General features: G+C 41.9%; 1 protein-coding gene across 5 annotated transcripts in view; it reads left to right on the forward strand.

Moving 5' to 3' along the window:
- LOC123878975 overlaps nucleotides 1–26,163 on the forward strand; it is a 67,613-nt gene extending 41,450 nt beyond the window's left edge. Inside the window, exons 3-23 of one of the 5 annotated variants that reach the window (XM_045926380.1) lie at nucleotides 4,649–4,738; nucleotides 5,491–5,639; nucleotides 7,422–7,535; nucleotides 8,211–8,380; nucleotides 8,982–9,176; nucleotides 9,866–9,974; nucleotides 12,458–12,524; nucleotides 13,892–13,986; nucleotides 14,653–14,741; nucleotides 15,412–15,592; nucleotides 16,086–16,624; nucleotides 17,565–17,757; nucleotides 19,253–19,438; nucleotides 19,753–19,935; nucleotides 20,440–20,583; nucleotides 21,132–21,263; nucleotides 22,153–22,279; nucleotides 22,994–23,410; nucleotides 24,032–24,252; nucleotides 24,785–25,065; nucleotides 25,556–26,162. In XM_045926380.1, coding sequence (XP_045782336.1) covers nucleotides 4,649–4,738; nucleotides 5,491–5,639; nucleotides 7,422–7,535; nucleotides 8,211–8,380; nucleotides 8,982–9,176; nucleotides 9,866–9,974; nucleotides 12,458–12,524; nucleotides 13,892–13,986; nucleotides 14,653–14,741; nucleotides 15,412–15,592; nucleotides 16,086–16,624; nucleotides 17,565–17,757; nucleotides 19,253–19,438; nucleotides 19,753–19,935; nucleotides 20,440–20,583; nucleotides 21,132–21,263; nucleotides 22,153–22,279; nucleotides 22,994–23,410; nucleotides 24,032–24,252; nucleotides 24,785–25,065; nucleotides 25,556–25,700 — 3,827 coding nt within the window. In that variant the 3' untranslated portion in view covers nucleotides 25,701–26,162. Of the gene's footprint in view, nucleotides 1–4,648; nucleotides 4,739–5,490; nucleotides 5,640–7,421; nucleotides 7,536–8,210; nucleotides 8,381–8,981; nucleotides 9,177–9,865; nucleotides 9,975–12,457; nucleotides 12,525–13,891; nucleotides 13,987–14,652; nucleotides 14,742–15,411; nucleotides 15,593–16,085; nucleotides 16,625–17,564; nucleotides 17,758–19,252; nucleotides 19,439–19,752; nucleotides 19,936–20,439; nucleotides 20,584–21,131; nucleotides 21,264–22,152; nucleotides 22,280–22,993; nucleotides 23,411–24,031; nucleotides 24,253–24,784; nucleotides 25,066–25,555 lie in introns of all 5 variants that reach the window. The other 4 variants (XM_045926381.1, XM_045926384.1, XM_045926382.1 and 1 more) reach the window with 4 other exon arrangements.
- Nucleotides 26,164–26,655: the final 492 nt, after the last annotated feature.

Consider the following 26,655-nt stretch of genomic DNA (forward strand, 5'->3'; position numbering starts at 1 on the left):
AGCTTGAACAGGGGTGGCGGGATATCCTCTGTGAGTTTTATTTTTAATTAAGGTTCCGATCATAGAGTATTGCGTGGCTTGTTCGATATCAGAACGAGGCTTTTTCGTTTGTTGAAAAATAAAACATTATGTTTTGCACTACGACGGAAAAGCCGTACCCGACGATATTTGAGTTATATTTATTTACTAGCTGACGCCCGCGACTTCGTCCGCGTGGATTTAGGTTTTTCGAAATCTCGTGGGAACTCTTTGGTTTTCCGGGATAAAAAGTAGCCTATGTGCTAATCCAGGATATTATCTATCTCCATTCCGAATTTCAGCCAAATCCGTCCAGTAGTTTTTGCGTGAAGAAGTAACAAACATACACACACACACACACACACACACACACACACACACATACAAACTTTCGCCTTTATAAATTAGTATTAGTGTGATATATACTAATAATAATCTATTATTTAGGCGTCCATTGCTGGACATTAGATCTCTTGTAGGGACTTCCAAGTTCCACATGCCACGGTCATGCGCGCCGCCATGCAGCGGCTCCCGTTGGCTCGTTTGATGAGGGGTCTTTCAACGCTGCGCTTTCTGTTGCGAGGTCGCTATTCTAGGAGCTTTGGACCCCAACGTCTATCGGTGTTTTGTTCAATTTGCCCTATCTATATTCTATATATCTATTTATATTCTATACATATTTTTAGTCTTTTTTGTAGTTTATATTGTTAGTTTTAATAATTGTTGTACTTTTGGCTTACTGAGTAATTAATTTATTTATTATAGATTTTATGCAAAGAATGTCTTAGGTTAAGTTTTACTATTTAGAAGTTTTAGATAAAGCATGTTGAGTTAGCCTGTAAGTGAGTATACATTGATAGTCCTAAGTTTATATAAGTCGTCATAATTACTTTTCTTTGTATACCGTTGGCTTCCTATTAAATAAAATAAAAATAAAAGGAAAACTGACTGACTGACTGATCTATCAAGTCAACGCACAGCTTAAACTACTGGACGGATCGAGCTGAAATTTGGCATGCAGATAGCTATTATGACGTCGATACTCGATATCCGCTAAGAAAGGATTTTTAACAAGATAAAGTTGAAAACTAAAACCCGACTGCGATCGTCTTAATAAACGCTGAAATACTATAGTAAAATTGTTTTTCTGTCGCTTGGTATATTTCAATATTGTAGTACATTTACATTTATGAACTCAGATTTTTTTTTCTCTTTCATTTTACATTCCACTCGATACAATAGCAAAACTTTTTTTCATGTAACATCCGTTAGGTCAATTTTTTTCGTATAAAGTGTAGCCTATGTCACCCGGACCTTTACGACGAATCGATTGACACCTCATTCATCAAAAACGGCCTAGTAGTTTAGGCGCTACGGTGGAACACAGAATCTGGATACATACATACATACCCACATACATACATAGACTGCTAATATCATAACCCTTCCTTTTGGCTTTGTCGCAGTCGGGTAAAAATGGAACCCCTAAGGGGGTATAATAGGGGTTTGATATCTGTGTGTGATCGCGGGAATATGCTAGTCCATACATGTAATTGTTTAGAAATAAAACAAGCCCAGACTCGGCTGCCATACTAGACAATCGTGTGTGGAGAACTGTTTTTTTCTAAGTTTGAAATGTTGTCGGACCGGTCCATTCTCGCAATATTGCTTATGGACTAAGGGCCAGCGCGTACCAGACCCACGTTATTTTATAAAAGCTGAAAGTTTCTCTGCGTATTGGCCACAACACAGAGAGGAACGACCAGCGACTATGAAGTTTGGATCGTGATGGCTTTGGGCGATTACAGGTGATACTAATAAAGGTATTAAAAATCTTATATCCAATGTATTAAGTCCAATTTTTTATATTTTCTTCGGAATAGTATTAGAAATCACTACTAAGAAAACAATACTAAGTGTCTGGCAATGCATGACGCATTGCCAGAGACTTAGTATCGTGGCAAGCTCCTGCCAGACACCCTTGAACTTTTAAACTTTAAGAGCGTCTAACAGGGGCTTGTCACGACTCAAGTGTCTGGCAATGCATGACGTGATTTCTAATACTATTCCGCAGAAAAAAAAAATTAAGGCTTTATACTTTGACGTAAGATTTTTTTACACCTTTATTACCTGTTATCTCCCAAAGCCACCATGATCCAAGCTTCATAGTCGCTGATCGTTCCTCCCTGTGTTGGGGACAATACGCAGATAAACTTTCAGCTTTTATAAAACAACGAAGGTCTGGCACGCGCTGGCTCTCTCTCTATTATTGCTTCGCGAGTTCGCCATTAATAACTAAGACATGTCTTGAGAGACTCTTTTGTAAGTGTTTTGTCATTGGCCCCGTTGTAATAAAGGCTTGGTCACGCAAAGCGCGTTGGCAGCATCGTCTAGCGCGCTTCCCAGGGCTTTCCTTTTTAACCCCCGACCCAAAAAAGGGGTGTTATAAGTTTGACGTGTGTATCTGTGTATCTGTCTGTGACATCGTAGCTCCTAAACGAATGAACCGATTTTAATTAAATATTTTTTTTTGTTTGAAAGGTGGCTTGATCGAGAGTGTTCTTAGCTATTATAATCGAAGAAAATCGGTTCAGTTGTTTGAAAGTTATCAGCTCTTTTCTAGTTTTCTTATAGATGTTTTTGTGTCGGAGGTTTTTAAATTTTGAGTTATGATTTTGATTTCCTTCAGGATTGTATGGGAAATAATTTAATTGATTTTTAACCCCCGACCCAAAAAGAGGGGTGTTATAAGTTTGACGTGTGTATCTGTGTATCTGTCTGTGGCATCGTAGCGCCTAAACGAATGAACCGATTTTAATTTACTTTTTTTTGTTTGAAAGGTGGCTTGATCGAGAGTGTTCTTAGCTATAATCCAAAAAAATTGGTTCAGCCGTTTAAAAGTTATCAGCTATTTTCTAGTTTTCTTGTAGAAAAGAAGGTTAGATAACCCTTAGGTTCATAATATTCAAGTGTCAATTGACAAATGTCAAGCTGTCAAGATGGACGTTGCCTAGATATACATAATTATTTATTTGAAAATGATTTGTCGGGGGTGTTGAAAATTTTTAATTTACACTTGTTTTATTAAATATTTAGTTTTGCGTTAACGTTCTACGTCAAATACCAAAATTTCAGGTTTGTAACTTATTTAGTCTACGAGCTAGAGACCTGTGACACGCAGACGGACAGACAGCAGAGTGACATTAATAGGGCTCCGTTTTTACCCTTTAGGTACGGAACCCTAAAAAAAACCCTAGCAGCCCAAAGTTAAAACGATTTAGCAAAAGTTCAAGTAAATACTATAAATGGTCATTAATCGTCTTATAACGACAATGTGCTATAAATAACAGGTAGGTTAGTCAGGTGTATTACTCATGATTGTGATAATGACTGGGTAGGTGTATAAGACAATGACTCAGTAATCCGAAATGTTTATTCGGAAAAATCCTTATCATAACAAATTATGTTTGGTTCGTCAGTCATCACTATTTGTTTTAAAAACCGGCCAAGTGCGAGTCAGACTCGCGCACCGAGGGTTCCGTACTCGGGTATTTTTTTCGACATTTTGCGCGATAAATCAGAAACTATTATGCAATAAAAATAAATAAAAATATGTTTTAAAGTGTACAGTTAAAGCCCTTTCATATGATATCCCACTTGATATAGTTATCTTACTTGGAAAATTTAAAATACTACTAATTATATTATTTGTTTTGAACACATTTTAATTTTTTTTGTGATGTAAGCTAAATTCATGGATTTCGGAATTTTTCCTTTACTTGTGCTATAAGACCTACTTACCAAATAAGACCTACCTGCCAAATTTCATGATTCTAGGTCAACGGGAAGTATTCTATAGGTTTTCTTGACAAACACGACAGACGGACAGACAGACAGACAACAAAGTGATCCTATATGGGTTCCGCTTTTCCTTTTGAGGTACGGAACCCTAATATAAGAACGAGAATGTACCGTGGTGCTAGCTAGCTAACTCTTATACTGCTTTATTTTATGAATGTGACGTCGCACGGCAAATATTGTGAATCGCTTTATAGTTCCTTCTTTCTTTCTTTCTTTCATCCATCTGGGCTGGTTTCCGCACTTAAAAGTTTCCGTCTGTTGTGCGTACGTTGCCCCTTCCCGCCGAAGTCTTCACTCCAGCCATCCAAGCTCGCTCCAGAAGCCGAGTAGACCGCCCAGCTTGCCGAGGACTTCATGAATTGGGGATCCCAAGTGGCGCTCTCGTTGCTCTGCCGACGCACGCGGATATTTCATCGACCTCTATGCAGGGCCTACACAAAGGACTGTCGATGTCGCCCTGACTGACGCCCGTAGTTATCACACTAATATTATAAAGGCGAAAGTTTGTATGTGTGTGTGTGTGTGTGTGTGTGTGTGTGTGTGTGTGTATGTTTGTTACTCCTTTACGCAAAAACTACTGGACGGATTTGGCTGAAATTTAGAATGGAGATAGATAATATCCTGGATTAGCGCATAGGCTACTTTTTATCCCGGAAAATCAAAGAGTCCCCACGGGATTTCAAAAAACCTAAATCCACGCGGGCGAAGTCGCGGGCATCGGCTAGTACAAACTATAACGTAGTTAACTTATGTCCGTGGTTTGTTACAGCGCTATGGGAGGAACAAGAGACGCCGGAGTACGACATCGACACGGAGGACGAGCGGTGGCTGAAGCAGCAGAGGCGTCCAGAGCTTACAGGTGAGGCATTCTCCAGGTGAGCTCTTGCACTATACATACCACCTTGCCTGAGAGTTCTCCATAATGTCTCGAAGGTTTGTGAAACCTGCCAATACGCACTTGGCCAAACCCTTCCCGTCCAGGCTATCACACTTCATACTAAATTAAATATTTTTATTCAATTAGACTTTTACAAGTTCTTTTGAATCGTCAAAAGCATCTACCACTGGTTCGGAATGCCTTTCCTACCGAGAAGAACCAGCAAGAAACTCGGCGGTTGCTCTTTTCAAAGATTTCATATACAATATTTTGCCATGTATAAAAGCAATTGGAGTCCCGCGCATTGCTAAAGCGAATTGCAGGTCAAATCCACGCTCTTTTATCACATAATCTTCGATTGTACAATATGCTTGAACCCTATATAAGAGGTGGACCAATATTGCCGAGTTTCGTGCTGGTTCTTCTCGGTAGGAACGGCATTCCGAACCAGTGGTAAATTATTTTGACGATTCAAAAGCACTTGTAAAAGTTTACTTTAATAAAAGTATATTCTACTAGCCGATGCCCGCGACTTCGTCCGCGTGGATTTAGGTTTTTCAAAATCCCGTGGGAACTCTTTGATTTTCCGGGATAAAAAGTAGCCTATGTGCTAAACACACACACACATACAAACTTTCGCCTTTATAATATTAGTGTGATTCTATTGCTTGTATGCAAAGGTCTTCAGAATGATTCCACCAAATTCTAAACACATTCTCTATCCTTATTTACAGAGCTAAAATTCGAGCAGATGATGGACAAGCTGGAGAAGAGCTCGGGGCAGACGGTGGTGACCCTGAACGAGGCCAAGCTGCTGCTGGAGCGGCACGACGACCTCGTCATCGCCGTCTACGACTACTGGCTGAACAAGCGCCTCAACACTGTGAGTGCCCCCCCACTACTACTACTCGGTCAAGCTAAGTTTGCACCTCGCGTCGATGACGTCACACTGACGCTTAAAGGCCGATTCACACCAATTGCGTATGCAGCACGTACGTAGTGACGCGCGTAAACCCCTAACACACCGGATTATGCATACGTCCACGGTTTACGCAAGCGGTGTGCCATTTTTCATACAGTTCGCAGTTACAACGCAATGGTACGCGCCACGTCTACGCTTACGCAGCCTGTGTAAAAGAGCTATAAGTATGCGACAAGACGACCGCGGGGAGGTGAGCGGGGAAGTGGGAGAGGTGCCGCATTCCAGCGAGGTGCAAACTTAGCGCGACCGAGTTATATTGTATCCGTCCTTGTGTCATACAGCGGGCTAAAGATGCTGGGGACGTTGTCAAGAAACTTCATGAGTCTCAGTAAAATCTGGTGAGTTAGGATAATTTGGTGCTTTTCATTGCCTTAGTTACTCCAGAATATTAAGAATTGCTGAGAAAAACCAAAAGGAACAACAGCCAGATGACTTAAAACTTAAAAGTCAAACCTCAAGACAGACGTAATAAGGAGTATCAAAGGAGCTTGGTCTCTTATTGAGGGTTGCTATTGGGTCATATTTCATTAGTTCAAGAAACTTGGTGAACTTCAGGTTGATCTGGTGAGTTGATGTAAATTGGTTCTCTTCTGTATCTTATTTCTTCAGGATATTAAAAACTGCAGAGAAATTTTGTTCCAACAACGCAAGGTTAGGTAAGACAGTAGAAGAATTTTTCAAGCCTCAGAACAATGTTTTCAAGTATCTTACTAAGAGTATCTAGTTAGTCATTCTACATATATCTTAAAAAGATAGTAAACACTGCTGAGAAATTTTGGCTAAAGGAGCAAAGGTCATTCCATTCATTCACTCATTCAAAGGTCAGAGTGACACCGAATAATAAAGAAATTAGGCCAAACTGTGAGGGATAAAAATTAGTTACATTAAGGGGTTGATATAACTTTTTAGATGGACAAGCTTCGGACAGTTTGGTGACAGTCGTCAAAATGTTCAACTAAGTTCAACTAAATGTTTAACTAAAAGTTCAACTTTAACATAAAAGGTGATGCATTTTCTTAGGGAACAGTACAGTCTAGCTAAAGTACCAATTTTAAGTAAATGTTAAAGACGGAAGGCAAACGCTAGATCAAAGGATCCTATCAGGTGTTGCGTTTAAATGGTATTCATCCAAATTGACCATGAATATATATTATATAGGCTGTTTTTTGACGGTGACTTCAAATTCTAGATTTTAGGCCATTTTAGGTACACCTGTATAGTGAACTTGTAGGGTTTCAGTACAGAAATCGAAGAATAAGTGAAGTACACAATTGCAGAATAAATGAAAGGTCGGTGGTACTAAAGGCATAACGTATCACTGAGTAGGTTCCTGCGGTAGTGGAGCGGTGCGGGAGGGGTGTGATGACGTCACGTGAGAGTCAGGGACTACTGTCACCACGTCCTCTACCGCAGGAGCCTACTCAGTTATGCGCTATGCCTATAGAAATTATTCGTAGTTCCCGGCAGAAGGTGTGAGGATGCGTGATCGAGAACTGAAATAGCGGCGCTACGTCTTCTAGGCGTCAGTTACTGGCCGATCAAACACGCCGTTGTAAGTGCCCAAGCTGTGCAGCGCTTTAGTATTTCTGGAACACAATCCATGAACGATGTTTATGGATTTCTTCAGCACTGGAAGCGCTGCAGCTGTGTAAAAAACGGAAATAATTAGTGCTATATTACCAGGGCTCTCGGGTACAAAAGGACTGCGTGCTCACAAACGCTCAGTACGGAGGGACGGTGGCGGTCAAGAGTGCAGGTCCGCGAAGGAAACTAGCGGCCGTCTTCGACAAACGAGCGGTAGGTTGCATGCACCGTCCCTGCTTGTATGTTCCTCCCGACCACGGCGACCAACCAACTACGCAGGACACACTAGAGTGCGCAGGCGTGTGCGCTAAACCCCCTCACTCTCATAGTCCGATGGGACAGCAATCCGACACGACAAGAGAGATATCAGATGCAGGACCAACGGGTTTACGTGCTTTACGCAGCACAAGGGTAGAAAACCGCCAACTTTCCACTCCGTGCTTCTATTTAGTATTTCCCGGGCCCTGCCCGGTTCTCGAACCCGGGATCTCATAGCCAAGACAGTCAAACTAACTTCACAGTTAAATCCGCAGGAGGACATATCATTCCAGTCGGGAATAAAATTAGAGCTGAAATTGGGAATTGGGGAAAAACCTATGTATGGAGGGAAGCAAATAACAATGTGTGCAGTTTGGTCATTGGTAGAAATATAAAGATTTTTACTCTCCATAGGTAGTAATATCTCTTCAGTTGTATCTATTTTTATTCTATATTGTAATTTGGATTATAATCCGATCCGATTAAAAATCCGATTGCTCGTTTAAAACCATACAGCTATATGAACCTTTCCTGTATTCGTCCTTAAAATCTTTATGGTAGCTTTTAAGTAATTGTGTACACTACTGCCTTGTATTAAAAGGCAACGTTTTTTGTCCTCTCTTATGATAGAGGAGCCCTGTTGGACTGCCCACCGCTGGGCACAATAATAGGAATGTCCTATTGCAGCAACACCCGCTGATACTGTCGGTGAAGACGGAGAGCCGGCCGGGCCAGTCGTCCAACAACCCGTACCTCGCGTTCCGCCGGCGGACGGAGAAGATGCAGACCAGGAAAAACAGGTTAGACTCCAGGTTACTTAAGGCGCTTGACACAAGAACAACCCTCTATCTTTTTTTTTAACGCTGGGAAATGCTCCCACCCGGAAGCAGCGTAGAAGCCACGCTGCTTCCCGGAGGGTATGTGTGACTCACTGGCAGCCCAGAATACCCACTAAAACGTAGTTTTAAAACGCGACACAGGAACGCAGTTGCATACAACTGTGCCGTCTCAACGCTACCGCCACATTACTGGATCTCTACGGGATGCCACCGTCTATTTTGTAGTTGGGTCCTCCATGGGAGGGTCCTTTACGGCCCCTCCCATGGCCCCACCAACCTTGGGACTTTATGGGCCGAAACAAGGCAAGGTGCCCGTTCGGTGCTTGCTCATTGTTGCGTGTTTTCTAAGACCTCTTCTTGACTCCTGAAGAAGTTTTTATACCATAGAGGCATAAAAGCTTATTATTCTCATCTGGAATAGTTCTGATATAATTGAATTCTCTTGTTTTGTCGTCAATCAGATTGAATTTTTGGAAAGTGCTGATTGTATTATTTTGAGAAATACGCCAAAAAATTGTGACCTTACTTCGCAGTAATCAGTTTTTAAACCTATCTGTTGCAGGAAAAATGACGAAAGCTCGTACGAGAAGATGCTCAAACTGAGAAGGGATCTCGCCCGAGCGCTGTCGCTGTTGGAACTGGTGGCGAGGAGGGAAAGGGCGAAGCGGGAGCTGGTCAAACTGACAGCTTTACTGGCAGAGAGGCGATATGTAGCCGGGGACTTCGCTAGTCAACTGCTGCCTGACCCACCACCTCGGTAAGAGACCTTTTTCTTTCTTTCATTACAGTTTAAGGTCAGAAAGTAACGATTGTTCGATAGAACGTGTCAATGGCCATCTTTTGGACTACGCGCTTGGCGAGATCTGGAAGATACTTTGAGAGCAAAAATTTTTATGTGGTATTAATAAGCCTTTACGTGATCCTGTGGGTGTGCCCCTTCTATTGGTTCCCGCATAAGTCTGTTTCATAAGAGAAAGTAAGAAAGAGACTGTATTAGCACGAATTGATAGCTATTGTCAGGTATAAACCTGCAGGGGCATCCATTTCGACGTAAAAAAGGGAAGTATACACATATATGTAATTTTAATAAAACAACTTTTGAAACTATATGTAATTATACAAAATGTTTTGTTTAAAAAAAAAAGACTCGGCTGTCCGTCCGTCCGTCTGTCAATGGGCTGTATCTCGTGAACCGTAATAGGTAGAGAGTTGAAATTTTTACAGAATGTGTATTTCGATTGCCGCTATAACAAAAAATAATAGATATTTCAAAATTAACGCCACAAAAAAAGTGATATTTCTTGTTCTATGGTACGGAACCCTTCATTGTCGAGTCTGACTCGCACTTGACCGGTTTTTTATCCGTATTGTGTTTGAGCTCTGGAACCTACATAGACCCCATACATTTTGAGAGAACACCAGAAAAATGTAACGCTTTGTCAACAGCCCCCAGTACACAGCAGTGCCGCTGACGTCAGCGAGTTTCCGACGCGACTACACCGTGCAGCACTACCCACCGAGGGCTCCCCCCACCCCCGTCGATCAGCCCCGACAGGTGAGAAGTACTAGATTTAAGACATATCACAGGTACAACCCCTATTGGTAATGGTGGTTTGAATTTACTTTCTCTTTTGTCATAGAATTACGGGTATTGAACAAATGTTTATAATTTTTTTTTATCATCGTGTTTATCTACACGCAGCACGAGACGAGACGCAGAAAAGATCATTTATTGCCAAACCATTATTGACTTTACTTACGTTGTTATAACATCGAAAATCGATTAACCCAAAGAAATATTCGTCGAGAGAGGGCTCACAAAAATACATAGCTCAAGTGGCCTAGTTTACACACGTATATTTTCAACTGCCCGATGGTCACAAAATTATCGGATTCTTTACGTGAAACAAGCAGCATAAGAAGTTTGGAAATTCACTGCGGTTACGCACTCATCCGATCCGAGTCCGTGAAAATACGGATATAAAGAACTGACCGAATTCGGATATTGCTTCTTCTTCAACAACAAGTGTTGGTATGGCGGCTATGCACTATGCAGGGCACTTCAGACCCTGTGTAGGCGACGCGATGTAAACCTTTTTTAACCGACTTCCAAAAAAGGAGGAGGTTCTCAATTCGTCGGAATCTTTTTTTTTTTTTATGTATGTTCCCCGATTACTCAAAGACCCCTCGACCGATTTGGAAAATTTTTTTTTGTTTGAAAGGGTATACTGTGCAGGTGGTCCCATATAAATTTGGTGAAGATCTGATGAATATCTTCGGAGATGGAGAACAGAACTCCTCAATATATAGGAGCAAATTGCTCGCGATCAGTGCAATAGCTTAGTAAACAGTAGGGTTTTAACTGGGCATAGCATATTATAGTACAGTGGGGCCACTAAAAATTGTGAAAAAAAAATTTTCAAAAGAAAAATAAAACCGACTTCAAAAACCACAAACACTAAAAAGTAAAAAATAACTTTTATTTAGCTACACATGTAATGTACCTAGGTATGAAGTCGGGCGAGCTTCACTCTTGGATTTCTAATTTTGTTTTAATATGCTCGCTCGACTTCATACCTAGGTACATTACATGTGTAGCTAAACAAAAGTTATTTTTTACTTTTTAGTGTTTGTGGTTTTTGAAGTCGGTTTTATTTTTTTATTTGAACAACTTGGTGATGCCCGCGACTTCGTGGTTTTACGTTTCGACCGCGTGGATTTACGTTTTTCGGAATCCCGCGGATACTCTTTGATTTTCCGGGATAAAAGTAGCCTATGAGTTAATCCAGGGCTATGCCTATGTGTTAATCTATCTCCATTCCAAATTTCAGCCAAATCCGTTTTTGCGTGATTGAGTAACAAGAATCCAAACATCCACACTTTCACATTTATAATGTTATTAGGATGAAGAAAGGCTAAAAAACATACTTCATATTATGTCAAGTTTAGAATAAGTTTTAAAAGAAAAAAGAAGTTCGAGTTTCTTTTTTCTTCACATAGGAATAGCTGCTGACCGCTGTCCATGTTAGCTCTGTTTTAATATTTTGTACATAATGTAATCACACTATCACACTAATATTATAAAGGAGAAAGTTTGTATGTGTGTGTGTGTGTGTGTGTTATGTTTGTTACTCCTTCACGCAAAAACTACGGGACGGATTGGGCTGAAATTTAGAATGGAGATAGATTATACCCTGGATTAGCACATAGGCTACTTTTTATCCCGGAAAATCAAAGAGTTCCCACGGGAATTTTAAAAAATCTACATCCATGCGAACGAAGTCGCGGGCATCAGCTAGAATGAAATACGTTTGATAGCCTTTACTAAATAACTGAGCTCTTTCACTATCATCTACACCCTGTATCACTTTGACCGTTGCCGACCAAAGTGATACAGGGTGTAGCGGTGTTAGCGTTACAGTTCTCGTCCGATACTTATTGCCGCCAGAAACAGCAGCAGCTTCTTGGCCGAGATTTCGCACTTTACGCGCTAATCCGATCTCTGATCCAAATCCAAGCTATTCAGTGGACATCTTTGACATACTACGGCATACGTCCGATTTAAATCCGAGGCACATCCGAGATATTCTCACGGATGATGGAGAGAAATCGGATGATGGAAGTCGGAGCTAGTGCGTAAACTACGATACAAATAGTAGTTCTGGGACTTCGTCTGTGTTGGTGTTAGCTGGCGGGCGTGCTCTGCCTTTTTGGAGTGTTTTTTTTTTTTGTTAAAACTGACTGGAAAGCGCTCTAAGGGGGTGCCGTGCGTGAGTCGGCGGGCGCCGGCACAGACGAAGTCCATACTTATATAGTTTCCCTAAATAATTGGTCCAAATAACTACAAACTTGACATTGGCTAATTTTTGTAAAGCCAGACTAGAGAGAGAAAAAAAAATAGTTCTATGACTACTTCGCAAAGTATTTTCACGGATTCGGATCGGATGAGTGCGGAACCGCCCTCAGAATTAAAAAAAAATCCGTAGTACGTAAGCCCCGCAGTGTTCGCCCGTAGTTGTTATGCGTTTTGTTTTGCAGCGAGAGAAGCGTCCGTACAAGAGACGGAAGCACCGCCACCACCAACCCACTGCACACCCTCACAGAGGTCAGTGTTACCCAAAAAAAGACAAAAAAGACAAAAAAAAATATGGCTTCACCAAGTGCTTTAGCATAAGATCACAGATAATGTCACTTTGAAACTATCTGCAGTCTTTTTTCTAAAAAGTGGCTAAGTTAAAAACAAATCAGCTTATACCCCATCAGCGAAAAGAAGTTACTATACGTATACTACTATGCGTATACTAACTATTTTGAGTCACCAACCATTCACACAAATATGTTTTCAAAAAACATTCGAAATTTAATTTGAAAATGTTTTCAAAAAACATTCGAAATCCAATTAGAAAACAGTTTCGTTTGTGATTGGTTGTTGACTCAAAATGGTTAACGCCTGCTTAGAGTTTTGTCTCTATCTTTTGTATGGGATTACGTGACAGAGAGAGCGCTATACTAACTTCTTTCCGTGGATAGAGTATAAAAACCGCCATTATCTGGTAAAGCCGCTATGTCGTCTGTGTAACGTACAGAAATCTTTATGTGTACTGTTATCGTGATGTTCACTTACAAATATTTGTTATCTTATGCTATTGTTATATAAAAAACTAGCAATTTTTTTATCGATTCGAACGTAAAGGGGTTAAGCAAAGAGGTTGGTTCAACAGAATGAGGGCTTGTAAAACCCTTTTAGGGTCTATTACACAAAATAATTGACTTGCATGCACTTAGATCCATTTACACCATCCTGTCAAATGTTTAAAGTTTTTTTTTAATGTTCTTTTGTCAACCCTGGAATAAACTACTCAAAAGCAGTGAACGACAAAGCATAGAAATATTCCGTACGCTCCATTATAGCTTAGCGAATACTCTACCGCACGTGTCTTCACTTCGGTTGAAGCTCTGTAAACAGTTACAGAGCCTCACTTCACTTTGAGTCGGCCAAACACGGCACGAAGCAATGATGAGCTTGTAGTTAAAGAAACGTACTTGAGAACTTTTTGACCTATTTCCTCCTTCGTACTGCAAGACTAGAGCCAAGTGCTCAAATAAGTAAAAAATAAAAGTTTGTGTCCCCTATTTTCAAATGACAATCCTTAAAAATGCGTCTTCTAAACTTTGTCGTTCATTGCTTTTCGGGATTGCAAAAAACGAAAAACAGTTTGGTGCAGTGGAGTCTTAAGCCCTAATTCACACGAGCGTTATAAAAGCGTTGCGTTAAAACCTGGCGTTGGCGGGTATTAACGTTGTACGCGTTAAAAAAGCGTGTCGTGTGAACAGATACTTGGGAATGCATTTGTTCTATTTGAACGCTTTTTTAACGGACGTTAAAAAGCTCTCGTATGGATGAGGCTTTAGAGTTTAAGTAAAACTGAGTAGAGACGGAAGGGGTTTCAATCAACGTTTACCATATTCCAGATTCAGGAGTGTGTACATCGTCGGAAGAGGAAGCGGCGCCGCCAGACGACGGGCCCTTCGCCTTCCGACGGAAACCTGGCTGTTATTACGAGCTGGTGAGTATGCGAGACGCACAGACGAACAAACACACACATAAACACAAGTATAACGTACATAGATAGATAGATAGATATAAAACTTTATTGCACACAAAACATGAAATAACCAAGATTAAACAGACAAACAAACTAAACAAACAAACTAACAACAAAGAAAGAAGTAACAAAGTAACTTAAAGCAATTGTATGCAAAGGCGGCCTTATTGCTCAGGGCAAACTCCACCAGGCAACCATTGATGAAAGGAGAAACTAGGTGTGTTGGATAGTACTTACATGCAATGCAGGCATGAGCCTCAATAGCTCAACCGGTAAAGGAGTGGACTGAAAACCGAAAGGTCGACGGTTCAAACCCCGCCCGTTGCACTATTGTCGTACCTACTCCTAGCACAAGCCTGACGCTTAGTTGGAGAGGAAAGGGGAATATTAGTCATTTAATATGGCTAATATTCTTTTAAAAAAAAAAATACACAGTATCATATTTAGTAGCATAATATTTTACTACTAAGTACGTTTATCTCATTTTTAAATACCTTTTTCTTTAACAATCCGGGGGCTGTACTCATATCTATATTTACATAAATACTTATACCAGCATAATATACACATGAATTACTAGCTTAGTACATGTACAAAAGTGTGTTAAATGATAGTTTTTTGTTTCAGCCCACGTCGACTCTGTACGGTGAACCCGTGGACCCGGAAAACCCTTCTAAAAACGGAATGTTTGAACACGAAATGGACGAGAGGACAAGGTAACAGACAAAGTTACATTTTTAGGGTTTCATACATCAAAAGGATAAAAAGAAACTGTTATTGGATCACTTTGAGGCTCTTATAGGCTGAGTTTGTTGTGGGCTCTTCTCAGACTTGGGCGCGTTTGGAACCCTCGTAGCTTTAGTTTTAAGTTACGTAATTAATTATCACCACTATATCGTACAAATTTAACAATTTAAACCATCAAAAGGAGTACAACCTACCTAGGAGTACCTACTTTGAATAAATGATTTTGACTTTGTTGTCTGTGTGTCTGTCTGTCTGGCTGTTGTGTCTGTAATCTCCATCAAGAAACCTATAGGGTACTTCCTATTTATCTAATCATGAAAGGCAGGTAGCAATGTCTTATAGCACAAGGAAAGTAAAAGATCCAAAACCGCGAATTTGTTGTTACATCACAAAAAATTAAAGATTTGTGGTTCCGAAATAATTAGTGTCCTAAATCACATCAAGATGCCGCTGTTTGTCATTAACTCGCAGCGTTCTACATAAAAATGTTAGTTATATCGTTTTATGATGATATGGAACTCTTCGTGTGCTAGTCAGTTTTATGATACAGTTTGACTACATTTTAAATCTTGTTAATGGTGATGACAAATCATTTCAATATCTGCGATTTTTCCATAATTTTTTTTTATCTACCCTCAGGTTCACATTAACATCAATCAACCACCCCTACCCCCGATGCATAGGATTCGCGAGAAGAAGAATAGGTCGGGGCGGGAGGGTGATTCTGGATCGAATAGCGACCCCTCTCGATGACCTATGGCCCAACCTCCCCTTCAGACATGCAAACAGTTCAGTGGACAGAGCGCGACGGGATGAAGAGGTATGTATCATGATAAGAGTAGTTTGGGATAGGATGGTATATTCCAGTGACCTAATGGCCACTTTTTGGATTGAAGACAGTGCAATGGGATGAAGAAATATTATTTTGGTTAAGTTAAAATCAGGGAATACCCTCCCGCCCTACTTTACCCTGGTTACGGTGGGAGGATATTTCTGGACCAGATTTTTTTTTTTATTTAAAAAAAAAAAAGAAACTAGCCATGCTAATCATGACTAATACTCCCCTTTCCCCTCCAATTAAGCGAAAAGATTGTGCCAGGAGTGGGTACGACAACGGGTGGGATTTGAACCGCCGACCTTCCGGAATTCAGTCCGCTCCTCAACCGTTGAGCTATCGAGGCTCTGAAGAATTGACCTCTATTCGTCTAACTTTGTCCGGGAGATATTGCATTCGACATGTTGCACCATACAGATTTGTCTGTTTTAGTTTTTGGCTCCTTGTATAAAAAATAAAACCACATCTTCCTCCCCAGGTGGAACTAGAAACAAAACCACATCGGACGCCGAAGGAAATGACGAGAGATTACCACACGGGCGGAAAATACCCCTGGCGGCACGCTTTCCGAAAACACCTCGCCAAGAACCCCCACCTGTGGACCGACCCCGTCAAAACGGACGCCGACGACCTCAGGCTCGACCTCGACGTCAAATTCGACGTCAACGACGTCAAAATCGACGTCGACGACATCAAAATCGACGTGGACGACGTCAAACTTGACGTTGATGATATCAAACTCGACGTCGACTTGACATCGTCAAATTTGGACAATGCAGATGCTAAAATAGAAATGGATGTTGATAAAGTGTTACCGGACAGTGATAGTGTGTTAGCTAGTGTTAGTGATAGTGATAAAGTGCGGACTATAGACAGCGTGGTGAGAGGGAACCTGGAGAGGGTGATGAGGAAGAGGTCCTGGAGTGAGTGCAGTGATAGCAGTTATGACTCCGATGAGAGCTTGCAGCCTGTTGAGAGGCAGTTTGAGGAGTTTATCAATGAAGTCAATAAGAAATGGTGAGTAAAATTCCATCGCAAATGTGGTGATGCCAAAACGAATTTGTAATAACTATTTTGACCTGCATTTAAGCAAATAAAATTGATTTGATTTGATTTAAATAAATCCTACTAATATTATAAACGGGAAAGTTTGTATGGATGTTTGTTACTCTTTCACGTCAAAACTACTGGACGGATTTGGAATGAAGATAGATTATACCCTGGATTAACATTAGGCTACGTTTTATCCCGGAGAATCTATAAGTTTCCATGGAATTTTTAAAAACCTATATCCATCCATAACCTATATTTATGACTGGACATTGGAGTATATGCGCTATTAAAATGCAATTATTACACTTAATATTATAAAGGCGAAAGTTTGTCTATGTGTGTGTGTGTGAGAGTGTGTATGTATGTATGTTTGTTACTCCTTCACGCAAAAACTACTAGACGGATTTGACTGAAATTTGGAATAGATAATATCCTGGATTAGCACATAGGCTACTTTTTATCTCGGAAAATCAAAGAGCGCCCATGGGATTTCGAAAAACCTAAATCCACGCGGGTGAAGACGCGGGCATCGGCTAGTTTTGATATGTATTTAAAATTATGGCATGCAACTATTCCAATAAAATTAGCAGTCAAATTTTCCATCTCTGAGCTGAGTGCTAATCACACTTCACACTAATATTATAAAGGCGAAAGTTTGTATGTGTGTGTGTGTGTGTGTGTGTGTGTGTATATTTGTTACTCCTTCACGCAAAAACTACTGGACGGATTTGGCTGAAATTTGGAATGGAGATAGATAATATCCTGGATTAGCACATAGGCTACTTTTTATCCCGGAAAATCAAAGAGCGCCCATGGGATTTCGAAAAACCTAAATCCACGCGGGCGAAGACGCGGGCATTGGCTAGTATACGTATATTTTCTTACATAAACTATATTATCTCAGGTTACACTTCCGACCAAAAACGCCGCCGCCCTCGCCACCGTACATCGACAGACCAGCAGACAATCAGTTTCCCATCGCGCTAGACACGCCCATATCCGTCGAGCTGACATCCGGCCCGCCGTCCGGAGCATTGGACACCTTCACCACTAGCGAGTTCACCCTCGGAGACCTGTATGGGGACATTAACCCTGAGGTAACCTAACTATTGTCTGATGTAACCTAACTGTCGCCTAGTGTAACCTAACGTCAAGCTGACATCCGGCCCGGCCTCCAGAGCACTGGACACCTTCACCATAGTGAGTTCACCCTCAGAGAACTTAATATAATCCTATGTATAACTATTGTCTGATGTAACCTAACTATTGCCTAGTATAACCTAACTATAGCCTAGTGTAACCGAACGTCGAACTGACATCCGGTCCGCCGTCCAGAGCATTGGACACCTTCACCACTAGCGAGTTCACCCTCGGAGACCTGTATGGGGACATTAACCCTGAGGTAACCTAACTATTGTCTGATGTAACCTAACTGTCGCCTAGTGTAACCTAACGTCAAGCTGACATCCGGCCCGGCCTCCAGAGCACTGGACACCTTCACCATAGTGAGTTCACCCTCAGAGAACTTAATATAATCCTATGTATAACTATTGTCTGATGTAACCTAACTATTGCCTAGTATAACCTAACTATAGCCTAGTGTAACCGAACGTCGAACTGACATCCGGTCCGCCGTCCAGAGCATTGGACACCTTCACCACTAGCGAGTTCACCCTCGGAGACCTGTATGGGGACATTAACCCTGAGGTAACCTAACTATTGTCTGATGTAACCTAACTATTACCTAGTGTAACCTAACGTCGAGCTGACATCCGGCCCGGCCTCCAGAGCACTGGACACCTTCACCATAGCAAGTTCACCCTCAGAGAACTTAGTATAATCCTATGTATAACTATTGTCTGATGGAACCTAACTATTGTCTGATGGAATCTAACTATAGCCTAGTGTGACCTAACTATAGTCTAATGTAACCTAAGGCCCTGTATCCACCTAAGCGGAGCAGAGAGATGTGTACAACCAACTAATCGGATTTTTAAAAGATGACATGATAATTTTTTCACATCAGCTATTATGAATCTGATTGGTCGACTGATCACATCTCCTCTTCTCTTCGGTTAGGTGGATACCCGACCTAACATTGATACGCTAGCGCACAATCAATTTCAGTTATTTTTAGGGTTCCGTACCTCAAAAGCAAAAACCGAACCCTTATAGGATAACTTTGTTGTCTGTCTGTCTGTCTGTCTGTCTGTCCGTCCGTCCGTCCGTCCTTCGTGTCTGTCAAGAAACCTATAGGGTATTTCTCGCTGAAATTTGGCAGGTAGGTAGGTCTTATAGCACAAGTACAGGAATAAATCTGAAAACCGCGAATTTGTGGTCATTAAAAAATAAATAAAATGTGTTTAAATTTTCAAAGTAAGATAACTATACCAAGTGGGGTATCATATGAAAGTGCTTTACCTGTACATTCAAAAACAGATTTTTATTTATATTTGTGCATAATAGTTTTTGATTTATCGTGCAATATGTTGAAAAAAATTCCCGAGTATGGAACCCTCAGTGCGCGAGTCTGACTCGCACTTGGTCGGTTTTTTTAAATACTTTATGGTTTACAATTAAGGCTTCTTCCAGATCGACAACAGTGGAAGCCTGGATATAAGCGGAGAAGATCTATTAACGGAGAACTTCACTGGATTAACGGAAGCCCAAGTCGAGAGCATACTATCTGAGACCGACTTGAAGGCGTTAACGGATGATAAGAAGATCGCAATAACGGATGATTTGTTAGAGGAATTAGTCAAGGACGTGGATACTAAGGTATTGTACATCACTACTCATATTATAAATGCGAATAAATAAATATAAATAAATAAATAATCTTAACAAGTACTTTTGAATCGTCAAATGCATCTACCACTGGTGATTTTGTAAAGAGGTGATAATAAAAAAAAAGATTCCGACTAATTGAGAACCTCCTTCTTTTTTGAAGTCGGTTAAAAAAAACGATTATTAATTAATTATTTGTTATCAGCACTGCACCTTTGTTTGACAATCAGAAAGTGTACAATAGTATCCAATTTGAATAAATGATTTTGACTTTGACTTTAAAATAAGTTTTTTCTCTTTCAAAGGATCCTTTTTTATTGCACGGCCAGAGTTCGGGCGGGCGTGCCGACTCTGGTCGCAGGCGGCGAGCGGACGCGTTCGGCTCCAGTGCGGTCACCGTGTCCGCGCCGGGCGTCGAACCCGTGTACCTCGAGACGCTGGCCGCGCCGCCCAGCGAAACGCCCAAGCCGGCTAAACCGCCCAAGGAGGTAACCGTCTTCTCCACTGGTATAATGGTATAAGTTATCGTAGATTCTTCTTCTTCTTCTTCTCTTCCGCGATCAGTGTTTCCTACCAATTACAATCCGGGTATCTTTAAAACAAGAGTGAATAGGCACCTTCTACGTAAACGCGTCCCATCTTAGACCACATCATCACTTTCCATTAGGTGTGATTGTGGTCAAGCGCTTACCTATAGTGAATAAAAAAAAAAAAGATTCGAAAATAGACATCATTTTCCTAAACAGCACCTCAAAAAATTTCCCCATGAGCGTTTACAAAAAAGTGTCGCCGCCATCTTGAAATGAAAATGTATGTCATTTTCGAAATTGGCACCCTGAAAACTGCCGAAAATGGCGTCTGTATTCATCGTTAATCCTATCGTTCATCGTTAATATCGTTGTCGTATCGTTATTGTTGTATTGTTTTCGTAATCTTAGGTCCCTAAAACTTTGGGGTTTGCTTAAAAAATTAATTCGTGATTGTATGTTTAGGTGGAGAAATGCCCGGTACCTACTTCGAAGATAATCGTGGAGGAGGTGAACGAAGTGCCGCAGATGAAGGTGGAGAGGAAGCGGCCGGAGGACACGCCGGAGGAGGTCAAGGTGACGCGAGGAGTGACCCTCAAGACTGTACAGGTGAGATTGCCGGGATGAAATGTTACTTCAATTTCCGTGACGCAAGCTACCTCTGTACCAAATCACACTATCACACTAATATTATACAGGCGAAAGTTTGTGTGTATGTATGTGTGTGTGTGTATGTGTATGTGTGTGTGTGTGTGTGTGTGTATGTATGTGTGTGTGTGTGTGTATGTATGTTTGTTACTCCTTCACGCAAAAACTACTAGACGGATTTGGCTGAAATTTGAAATGGACATAGATAATATCCTGGATTAGCACATAGGCTACTTTTTATCCCGGAAAATCAAAGAGTCCCCACAGGATTTTGAAAAACGTAAATCTAGGCGGGCAAAGTCGACATCGGCTAGTTTCGTGGGAACTCTTAATTTTCCGAGATAAAAATTCGTATGTATTTTTACGAAAACGAATACGAATCCAATATGAATGAGTGTACAAACGGCCTAAAGAGATTCACCGTGTATAAATATTCGCCTTTATATTAGTATGGATATATAAAAATTGCTCATTCGAAGTATAGAATTGAAAATGTTTCTTGCTTGCAGACCAAGCACTCGCCGCTCAAAAAGCACATAATAACGTCGGCGGCGCACCGGCGCGGCGCTGACGTCACGGTGGTGACGTCAGACGCTCAGCAGCCGCAGATCGTCACCGTCGCCGTCTCCGAGAGCCTCAAGGTGAGTGACGTCACACCATCCATACACTCAAGCTATAGCATGTAGGCTACACCATATTCGCGGAATGAAGTTAGGGTGCCTTTCCACCAGAGATGTGCTATGCAGCTATGCTACGAAGATGTGAAATCTACGCTACGAAAATATGTAACCGTTTCCACCAATACTAAGCTATGTAGCTGTGCGAGGAGGATGCGTTATGAAGATGCGCCGCCGCAAAGTAGCTGCGCGAGAAAGATGCGCAGCTCGAGCTATGCGATGTATCGATAGTAGGGAAGCGGTGAGAGCGACGCGGTGAGGAGAGACGCCTGCCGTGCCTGCACATAGCTACACCACTCGCGACCGCCCATAGCAGGCATCCATAGCACGCATCCTTCCATATAAAAAAAATATCTTAGTTGAATCTGTTGCACCAGTGCTAAGCTATGTGCACCAATGAATATGGTTGATGGATATCAAACGCATCCATAGCAACGTAGCATAGCACATCTCTGGTGGAAAGGCACCCTAAGGATGGCGCTCTATTACATAATCCCATACAAATGATAGAGGCAATCTCAATGAGTGTTAACCATTTTGAGTCACCAACCAATCACTAACATGTTTTCAAAAATATTCGAAAATCAATTCGAAAACTTTTCAAAAAATATTCGAAAATATAGTTCCTCCACGCAAATTAAAGGGACTCAGTCCGACATGCACTTGATTGGTTTTTATCCTGGAAAATATCCAAAGAATGGAAACTCCAAAGGAATATAAAAAAAAACTGATATGTGGTGAAGTTGTGGGCATCATATAGTTCAACATATTCTTAAAGTTCTTTATCTGTTTGAAGTTAGTAAAAATTTTACGCTCGCTGCGCTCACCTGGACGCTTATTCGAACACTTTCAGGTTCGACTGCAGAACCAAAGTGTGACGGGAGCGTGCTCAAGCGCCGGTACGGTGGTCGGCCTGCTGCAGAACGGCCCGTTTACAGCGGTCGCGTTACCCGTCCATAATGCTCAGCATAGAGAAATCGGTGAGTATAAACATACTTATAGTTCGCGATAGGACGAGATGGCAATTGGGGGTATGAGGCGGGGGGGCGCCACGCACACCCGCACGTCATCCGCGCTATCCCCTGCGGGTGTGCGGGGCACACTTACTAACTCGGTGTCAAAATCAACCAGTCAAATCACGCCAGATTCCAAATAAAACCCTAAAAAATGGTAATCACCCGTGGTAAATTATTTTGATGATTCAAAAGCACTTGTAAAAGTTTACTTGAATAAAAATATATTCTATTCTATTCATATTTGTTTTGCTTGTGCATTTTTTTTTTTTTTTTTTTAAATGTGTTCCTTCCTTTTTTCCTCCGACATGGTGGTCGGAGACTGTTGTAGGTCAAATGCTTGTGCATTTGGACGTTTACCCAATTCTAACTTATTTTGTAAATCTTATGTTGTAATGGCAGTGATAATCATTCCATTATTGACAGACGGCCGAATTTACAATCATTACTATGAGGTCTCACGGCCGTATTCATAATCATTAACTATGAGGTCTCACAGTGCGCTCGAACGCATAGTGTAGGTTGCACCAATCAGATCATTGTAAATTGACGTGACACAGTCATCTGATTGGTGGAACCTACACTGTGCGTCCGAGCGCACTGTGAGACCTCATAGTAACGATCGTGAACGGGAGATAGACTAATATTTCTACATAGAAGTTCTTTATTAATATATTACAGGTTCAACGACGGTAGCGAGCGTGGCCAACGTCGTAACAGCGGGCACGGGCAAACCGACCAACGTGACCAACGTCTCCATAGCCAACGCGACCCGCCGAGTATCCGCCCCGTTGGTCCAACTAGCGCCAGCGTCGTTGGGCCACAAGCCGTTACAGCTCCACCACCACCCATCAGTGGTGGTAACCCCACAGATGCACCACGTTACGCCGAGCAAGCTGAAAGTGCTACACGCTCATCCCTTGACGCATACCCAACGGACGCAGCTGTTGGCTCAGAACCGCTCGTTGGCTCAGTTGCCAGCGGTGGTGTCGTTGGCAGCGTTGGGTGACGCGAAGCCACCCGCAGCAGCATTGCTGAAGGCCGCCCCGGGTTCCGTGGCGCAATTCTTCGAGATCAAAGGCGGACAACTCGGCAAAGGTAACATTCTGGCTGGTTTTACAGTGACGCTTACCGTCCGCGCGGGTGGTAAGCGCGGTGGCCGAATTGCCGTCAGCACGGGCCATCCGCGCGACTATGTAACGTTCCAAGAGACGCAAAGCTCGTGGCCCGCGACGCTTACCAACCGCGCTGGCGAAAGCGTCACTGTAAAACCACACTCTGGTGTGATTCATGTTGGGAACATACTTTTAAAACGCGTCGTGTCTGTTGTTTGAAGTGTGTTTCTGGTCACATTGACAACAATCTATGTACCTATTTAGCATGTTTCTGGTTTGAAAATACTACGACTTGATCGGACTTAATAGCGTCTAAAAGCGCAGTGTTATTGTATAATCTAACACATTGGGACATTTTTAATGTGCTTCCAGCATAATTTAATGTGCTTCCAGCATAATTTAATGTGCTTCCAGCATAATTTAATGTGCTTCCAGCATAATTTAAATACAGTGAGTTCATAGAAAACACTTCTATTTGATGTGATTTAACAGATATTGCCGGCCCAGATATTTAGCTGTCCTCTGAATCCAGAATTAAAAAAAACTATCTGGTTTAGTACACAAGACTTAAATATATTTTTTTAAGCAGTTTTTTCTTCCATAGGTCCTCACTTAGTCAACGTCCTACGCCAACCGCCTCCAGTCAAAGCGAATGTCGCGTTCAACGACGCTAAGAAAAGACAAGTCGTATTTGATGGAACTCTGAAGGGGAACGTAGCTACCACGACTAGACCTCACCGAGTGTCCCTGAGCGTGGACGGGAGGCAGATCGTACGAGCCGCGTTGCCTGCTGTTAGAGCGCCTCATGTTAGGCATCAAATACAGGTAAGGAAAACCAAAAAAAAGCTAAATCTTGACTAATATACCCCTTTTCCCCGTTAAGACTTAATATATGTGGCAGGAGTGTGTACAGCAAGAACCCAACGCCATTGGTCAAAATTCCAACGCGTTGGGTCGTTGGTCATGCCGTTGGATCGACGCTTTTTTGGTGTTTGATGGCATATAAGTCCATCGAGCGACTAGATCCCTGGGCATAGTTCAGCACCGTTTGACGGTTTTACATATGTTGAAAGGAATCTTACAATTTTGAACGATGCTACAGTTCACGACAGTTAGGGAACTTCTAACAAAACGTCGACGTCACTGGCAGGAGTCAAATGCGTCGAAATGTACTTTTGACGCCAGGTACCCCGATTATTAACCGACTTTCCAAAAGGAGGTGGTTCTCAATTCAATGTCAATTTTACGTCATCATAGCTTAATATTTGACATATCGTCGATTCAGAATCAAACCGAGAATTCTCTCAGTTTCCTCTGACGATAGTAAGAGAAAAGTCGTCAATGTTTTTTTTTTCAGTTAAAAAATCGCACCCTACAAGTGTCAGCACCCATCGCGCGATCGTCCTCCGAGCCCTCAACCAGTATAACCATCGCGCCGACGAAGACCGCCTCCATACCGAGCTCAGTTGTCGCCAATCTTCTGCAGAAGAATGTCCAACTACCCGCAGGACAGAAGATAGCCATCTCGGGCAGCGCGCAGGCTCTGTCAGCTAATGTGCAAGCTATAGCATTTACCACTGCGCAGCTACGAGCTAGGCAGGGTCGGTTAGTCGCACAGCCACGTCCCGCGCCCAGCAGGTGAGAGTCTCGCCCGTGCCACGTCCCATTGACACCTTCACACTCACCCTGTCTCCTTGACACAACCACATTCACACTACGTTCCCTTGACAAACCTAATTACGTCCGCGCCACATCTCTCGGTCACAATCACGCCCGCGTCACGTTACTTTGACACTTGTTACGCTTACGCCCCATCTCTGACAAACTTACGCCCGCGCCACGTCTCGTGACTCACGTCTGCGCCATATCACACGAGCTCAGTGGTCGTCGACCTGGTGCAGAAGAACGTGCAACTACCCGCAGGGCAGAAGAATTCTTATCTTATCTCTTTAATTTCCGGGATAAAAAGTAGCCAATGGGCTAGTCAGGGTATAATCTATCTCCATTCCAAATTTCAGCTCAATCTGTTCACTAGTTTTTTGTGAAGGAGTAACAAACATACACACATACACACACACATACACAAATTTTCCTTTATAATATTAGTGTGATTATTCTTTGATTACAGCGAAATCGTCGAAGCGTCCACCGCGCCCACCACGTCGTCCAACGCCGCGAACATGAGCGCAGACAGTGCGGCAGATGGTGATGAGGCGGCGACCAACGGCGTGCGCAGGCGCGCCACCGACACGCTGCCGATGGAGGTCACGTGACAACCGGGCCTCCAACCCAGCACCCCTAGTGTCAGTGGAGAGTGTAGTGTTGCACGCGAGTGTAGTGTCCAAGCACCAACTGTAAACTGTGTGGGCCATACAAGAGTCATTGCGAGAAAAAGTGATTTGCGTACCGTTAACAAGTTCAAGAGATGTAGAGAAGACTTGGCAAGAACAGGTGTATTTCGTACCATAAACAACAAATTCAAGAGATGTAGAGAAGAATTGGCAAGAACAGGTATATTTCATACCATAAACAACAAACTCCAGGAGCCTGGAGACAAATCATCAAGAAAAAATGTATTTCGTACCATAAGCAACAAATACCAGGAGCCTGGAGACAAATCGTCAAGAAAAAATGTATTTCGTACCCTCATTACCAGTGGAGAGTGTAGTGTACTAGCACCAACTGTAAACTGTGTGGGCCATACCGGAGTCATTGTGAGAAAAAGTGATTTGAGTACTGTTAGACAAGGATTGGTAAGAGCAAGTGTATTTCATACCATTAACAACAAATTCAAGGGATATAGAAAAGGATTAGTAAGAAAAAGTCATTTGAAAACCACAAACAACAAATTCAAACTGCATACCATAAACATGTTTAAGAGATGTAGAGAAGAATTGGGGAAAACAAGTGTATTTCATACCATAAACAAGTTCAATGGATGTAGAAAAAAATCTGCAAGAAAAACTCCTTTGATGACCATAAACAAGTTTAAGGCATGTAAAGAAGAATTGACAAGAAAACGTCATTTCCGTACTATTATCAACAAATTCAATCTGCATTCCATAAACAAGTTCAAAGTATGTAAGAAAGAAATGGCAAGAACCAAGTTTATGTTGTACCATAAACAAGTTCTAGAAATGTGGAGAAAAACAGTCAGGACAAAATGATTTCAGTACCAAAACCAGACATACAGAAGACTTGCCAAGAAATTTTTTTTTGCATACCATA

The sequence above is a fragment of the Maniola jurtina genome, chromosome 27 (assembly GCF_905333055.1).
Source record: "Maniola jurtina chromosome 27, ilManJurt1.1, whole genome shotgun sequence".
NCBI classification, from domain to species: Eukaryota; Metazoa; Arthropoda; class Insecta; order Lepidoptera; family Nymphalidae; genus Maniola; species Maniola jurtina.